Source organism: Acomys russatus, chromosome 22 (genome assembly GCF_903995435.1).
Source record: "Acomys russatus chromosome 22, mAcoRus1.1, whole genome shotgun sequence".
NCBI classification, from domain to species: domain Eukaryota; kingdom Metazoa; phylum Chordata; class Mammalia; order Rodentia; family Muridae; genus Acomys; species Acomys russatus.
Genome location: NC_067158.1, coordinates 27196920 through 27202919, shown reverse-complemented (window position 1 = coordinate 27202919; position 6000 = coordinate 27196920). Strand labels below are relative to the sequence as shown.

Here is a 6000-nt window from a genome sequence, read left to right as displayed (position 1 = left end):
AGTGGAGGGAATCTGGCAGGGGCCAAAAACCACTGCTCTATGTCTTGTGCCTAACGTAAACGAGTAAAAGGTAGCAGTTACTCCCAGAGGTGTGAGGTTGCCAGAAACACTCGTTTTCTTTGAACTCTGCTGTTGCCCAACAGCGCCCAGTGACGGACACTGGCTTCACAGGCAGAGACATAACAGGAGAAAGCAAGGCTTGGATTTCAACACTTTATTGCAATTACTCAAGTTTTTACTGCTGTTTACCAATGTCTCATTTTTAAAGGACCTTTACAAGTTTGTCTCAATGATGTAGCCTTTGACCATAGGCCTCCACATGCCACCAGCCTCACCCTGGGGATGGAGGAGTAGAGTGCATCACAGGAGCAGGGACTAGGGATACATGATTCAGCCCTGCAAGTCACGTGATGTCTGCAAACTAACAGGACACCTGTCAAATTCTGGATGTCCAGAGAGTCAGTCCCTGCCCCAGGGACAAAGACATATGAAAACACATATGCACACATTAAAGAAAACTCATCAAGTCCACTTGCACCACACATATGGTTTTGGGTATGTGGGCATGCACTGGGGCATGGTCAGCATACCAGTGGCTACTTTTAAAGAAAATGGACTCTCCCTCTCCCAGAAAGTATAGCTGTTAATACATTTTTCTACCTTTGAAATCTGTTGGCACCTCAGCCACCAGTGGAAGTTCTGCAGTCAGACTGCTTGACTCCGGGAACCACATGACTTCTCCTAATGTAATACTATACTGACTGCACACTTCTGTGACATGCGGGTCAGTCTCCAGACAGGATAGTAACCGAGCTCCCATACAAAAGTATGGTCAGGCCAACAGGTGGCTGAGGTGACTACTGCATGGCAGGATGGGAGAGCACAGACCCCAAGATCTGGGAGGACCCAAGGGGACCTGAGACTTAGTCCTCATTGTTGGGAAAAGCCATAGATCCAGGTGGAGGGGATTCCCTGTGAACACCTGGTCCACATAGTAGGCAGGGACTCCAGCAGGCATGTCCCTACTGGCCTGGGGTGGGACTCTGAGAAGGGCTGAGCCAGGGCAGGGGGAGGAGGCTGAGCATGAGCAGGGTGGTGAAGAGAGAGGCTATTGGGTTCGGCAAGCATCTGGGGCTGAGAACAGCCCATCAAGAAGGCTAAGGCTGTGGGATCCCTCCCTACAGCAGGAAGGATGGTATCATGGCTCCTGTGCCTTTCACAGGCTCAAGGGTCTGCTGCGGCCAGTGTAGCAGTGTCACACCATGTGTGAATTTGCTTGGTGAGGGACAGATGGCACTGGGCATTTCTCCCATTTTAGGAACAAAAGGACCGAAGCCACTGCCAGCCACTCAGAGACACAGCGGGGATGTTGGCGGTGCGTAGACTGGATGTCCCCACCACTGTGCCTCTGTGCGGGCACTTCCTTGGTGGAGACTTCTGGTGCCACCAAAGGAGCTAATAAAACATTTTCCCCCCCCAAAAAAAATCTTCAAATGATGTCATTCTGATGGTCCATGGTACAGCAGTAAGTGGCAAGTAAACAGAGGTATGGGTACACCACAGTGGGATAAAAAGAAGCCGAAAGCAGCACAGAGAAGAGAGCTTTGCAAAAGTCTCCCACGGATCGCAAAGTTCACCTGAGCAGAAGCCTTCACTGTGAGCCCCGACTTTACCCTTCCTATCTGTATCCCAAGGGAACAAAAATAAAATCCTTTGTTAAAAATCCCAAGACCTTCAGGGAGCCACACTGTGCAAACACTCCCTGTAAGACCCATTTCAGGATGGGCATGACAGGCTGACCAGGGACAAGGACAAGGTGTGGTATAAGTGTTTTTCAGCGTGGGTGTCTTGTTGTCTCCTGGAGCTCCATGTCTGGACTCAGGCCTCTGGGTCAGCTGCTCCTGCTGTGGCTGCCCCTCCCAGTGTGTCTACATCTGGGACTTCAGCCTGCCAATCACAGGTTTGTTGGCAGTGAACTCAGGCCACCAGGCGGCACGTTCCAGCACCCCGTTCTGCTGCAGGATAGCGCCCCACAGGTTTTTATAGAGCTGCAGGAGACAGACCAGGTAAAAGTGAAGGGCAGGGACCAGCAGAGTCGTCAGAAGACAAGTGACCAGTGCCCTGCCTTCTGATCTTGTGAGAACAGGAAATTCTCCACTGTTGCTTTTTAGGAAATGTTAAGATGATATATGGTTAATTTATATAAGCCTTTTATTTTTTAGTAGGAAGCAATTAAGAAAACTTAATTATAAAACTCCATAAAAGCATTTCTGATGGGAACCATCCCTTGTGGGATATTCTCTCGTGGGGAGCCATGGTGGCCACTCCTATCTGCGCCCTTGTCCCCAACCCCTACTTTCACCTCCCACATCTGCCAGGCCATGTTCTTATTTTCTCTGAGACTTGTCCTCAGCTACCCTACATCTTAGGATGCACAGGCCAGCAGTGACTAAAGAGCGGGTGGGTGGACAGGAATGGGGGCTTGGGTCCCTGATAGCCCCGGCTGGAGTCTAGCTGTTCTTAGTCTCAATGGAACCAGCTAGAGTGGATGCTATCTAAGAGGCAGACCTGCGCAGATCCAACCTGGCCAGATCCCACACCTGCTACAGACATAGACACATTGGGCAGGGTCAGTTAGAGCAGAGCCACAACAGAGCAGATGGCTCAGAGGGACCCATGGCATGCAGCTGCTCTCCTGCACTGCAGACCTGCACTGCTGCCCTGTGGGATGGGCACGTGGCCACGTTCCACAATGCTGAGCACTGTGCTGCCATCAGTGCTCTCTCAGATCCCCAGCTGAGTTTCCAGGTCGGAAGCCATGTCTACCTGGGAGAACCTGGGCAGAGCACCACTTCCTTAGGGTGAGGGGTGCGTGCAGTTTGTCACCACGCCAGGCAGTGCCTCGGTGCCACGAGCCTCGGCACTCACAGCCAGAAGTCCCTCTCTATTCAGGGACAGCTCGTCTCTACCTCTAGTGATTCTTGACCAGAGAGCACGAGCTACAGTTCCTTCTGCAGGTGACAGGCCCCGGTGTGTGTGTGTGTGTGTGTGTGTGTGTGTGTGTGTGTGTGTGTGTGTGTGTCTCCTATAATGCAGGTCCTGCTTGCACATACCTGAAAGGCCCATCTTTCTTGGGGGGGGGGACCCACATGAGGGAACCCCACTCCTCAATGATTTCTCTACACACAAAGTCTCCCGTCATCAGTTCTAACACCAGGACCCAGATCTCTGTCCACAACTTTCCATCTAGAAGGCTTCTCTGTACTTTCTGCTCTTATAAAAAATATGTGGTACACACGGTGGGCCATCAGGCCTGCCTACAGGTGCTCTTGATGCTCTCTGCCCAGCCCTGGCTCCTATCTGCTCCCTGGACACCCACCCCAGGGCACATGAAGTCTGAATCTATCAATCTTGATGTTCAGACCCCATCCCCCATGCCCCGCCCCTCACAGGCTCGATCCCAGTACTATCTGAAGACAGTGGACTCTGTGCCTTTACCATTGTTCTCCATTTCACAGAAGGCCACCCTGGTCTTGGGGTCAGTAAGCATTAAACCTACCTCACAGCTCACAACCATCAGACCCCAAGCACATGGCTGGAACACTTTGCCACGCCATGTTGCCGGAATAATGGGGGCATGGCCCCATGGCTAGCCAGGTACTTTGGAATGCCAGGCTGTGAGTGTCTCCCTACACAGGAATCATCTTGTGGTAGGGTGTCATACAGGAAGTTACTTCTGAGCTGTCAAGGGCCACCTGGCGTTTGTATGAGGGAGACAGAGAAGGCAGGACTCAGGCCTGGCTGGGCAACAGAAGGGTGCTCCAGACATGGTGTGGTATGTGCAACGGCCTAGCATATTAGAACAAAGGGAAGGACGGGGGCTACTGTTGGAGGGCCGGAGCACCACAGTATAAAATGACAGGAGAGAAGCAACAGAGCCAGGCATAGCAAGGGCAGGCGGGTACAGTGAGGGCAGAAGAGTCCAGTTGCATCCTGGGTGGCTGGTTGTTGGTAAGTAGATCATACTGTGGATGGAGAGGCATAAGCCCACTAATTGCTTCTGAACAATCATTCTATAATTTGGTAGCAAGTGGGCATCAAAAAGTTATGGGGCTGTAGAGGCAGGCACAGAGGGGAAATGGCCCCCACAGTTGCAATAGTCAACTGGAGTTTGAAGGGCAGGCAGGGTAGGGGAGAACTTGAAGATGCCATAGTTGTAAAGCCAACCAGACAAGCTGATCTGCAAGTCCTGTCTGATCAGAAGGCCCAGGGCCTGGGTGGATAATGGTGGTTGCCGTGTCAAGTCTATGGCTTTGATGCTTGTCTGTGACTGAGCTACAGGGCCATGTGGAGAGCAGGTAGGGCGGGACTAGGAGGGTGAGACCTCAGGCCTCACAGAGGAACTGTGTGTCACTCCCGGGCAGCAGTGCAACCTTCCTGTTTCATGGGGTACAGGGCGTTCAGGAATGGTACCCAAGACCACAGAGCTGGAGTGACAAAGGGCTGTGACACCACCTGATTTCTCTTGTCCCCAGAAGGCTCCCCAAGGTTGACAATTTCTAGGAAGGCACCCAAGAATGCTCATTACCTTAGGACCCACACAGACTCCAGGCAAGTCTCAACAGCCGCAGGGGCACTCCCCCTTACCTCACCGTCAGCTCTGGCAATCGGGGAGCCCAGAACAAAGTCAGAAGGGGCGATCACGTCCACCAGGGCCACTGCATCATCTTTCAGCTGTTGGGAAACAGAAAGTCCATCCACTTGGCGCCGCCCTACAGTCTCCAGGGCAACCATGGAGTAACAGAGCCACGCAGCTGGTTGCTATAGCGCGGTGGAAACCTGAGCAGGCGCACGGTGCTCTGTGGCCTCATCGGGTCTGGGTTGTGGGCTCCCTGGGTGTGTGTTTGCATATTTCTACCATGTCGCCATTCACTCTGGACAGCCAGCATTTGTTGTTGCGGCAAGGCTGGGAAGTTGGCGGAAGTGGTGAGTGTAGCCTGTTAGCGTGTCCCCTGAGGCTCATCCCCAGCCTATAGCCAACCTGCCCACTGCTGTTCCGAAGCCGGAAAGGAAATCCAGAAGCCACAGGGGCAGAAAGTGCTCCTGAGCTCCTGCAAAAGCCATCATACTTGCAGCTGAGGTGGTGGTTACCTGACCCCTGCTTCCTCACACAGACTATTATGAAGCCCCACAGAGCAATCTGCTGTGGAGACGCCCAAGGATTTTCTTGAAATGCAAACAATTTTTTTTCCTTCAAATAACTCCTGCCAAGCACACTGAAGTTTAAGTTAACGTTTGGGTGTTGGCAGAACTCTGGCAGACAGCCTCAGGATGATGGTGGAGGCTGCACAGTATGGACAGAGAGGATCCCAACAAAGGTGACGTAACTCACCTGCCCACACAGTGCCAGGATGGCATCCTCCATCGCTCTTCCTGTCTGGTCACCAGAAATGTAGCCACCTGAAAGCACAACCTTGTCATACATGCCTCAACCCTGTAGCCACAGCACATCAGAAATGGCTTTTCTACTCAGCCCCATTAAATCTTGGACACAGATGTCAGGGTCTCACAGCACTGACCAGCCAGCCTACTGTGATGCCTGGAAGAAATGTGCTGGCTCTAAGCCAGTTCTGAGGTCCGCTGCCCCCTTCGGCATGTGTCAGGCTTGGCTAAGAAGCAGTGAGGGAGGCAAGGTCCTGAGGCTTGGCGCTGAATGCACTCCTACCACGGGAGGAACAAGGAATCCATGGGTAGGCAGGTGTCTGCATCAGACTGCACGGGGTGCCCAGATGCACTGCAGGTGGACAGGAGGGGCTGGCAGTAAGCAGGGTCACAGGCCTGTGGTATATGGGATGTGAAGGCCTCTAAAGCCACCAGGGGACAGAGTAGGAGACTCAGCCCCTTGGTGTCACCTCAAGGCTACAGCAGCCTTCCTAGAGACTCTCAGCAGTGCTCTGTGAATCGGGGAATATGCTGGGGGCAGGAGCTCCTTTTGTGATG

At 52.8% G+C, this 6000-nt stretch overlaps 1 protein-coding gene across 1 annotated transcript in view; it reads right to left on the bottom strand.

The window, feature by feature from the left end:
- Positions 1-1475: 1475 nt before the first annotated feature.
- The window catches only part of Acox3 (acyl-CoA oxidase 3, pristanoyl), a 30767-nt gene continuing 26242 nt past the window's right edge, over positions 1476-6000 (bottom strand). The window contains exons 16-18 of the mRNA XM_051164786.1: positions 5393-5460; positions 4648-4734; positions 1476-2048 (exon numbers count right to left, since the gene is read on the bottom strand). Coding sequence (XP_051020743.1) covers positions 1929-2048; positions 4648-4734; positions 5393-5460 — 275 coding nt within the window. The 3' untranslated portion in view covers positions 1476-1928. The remainder of the gene's footprint in view (positions 2049-4647; positions 4735-5392; positions 5461-6000) is intronic.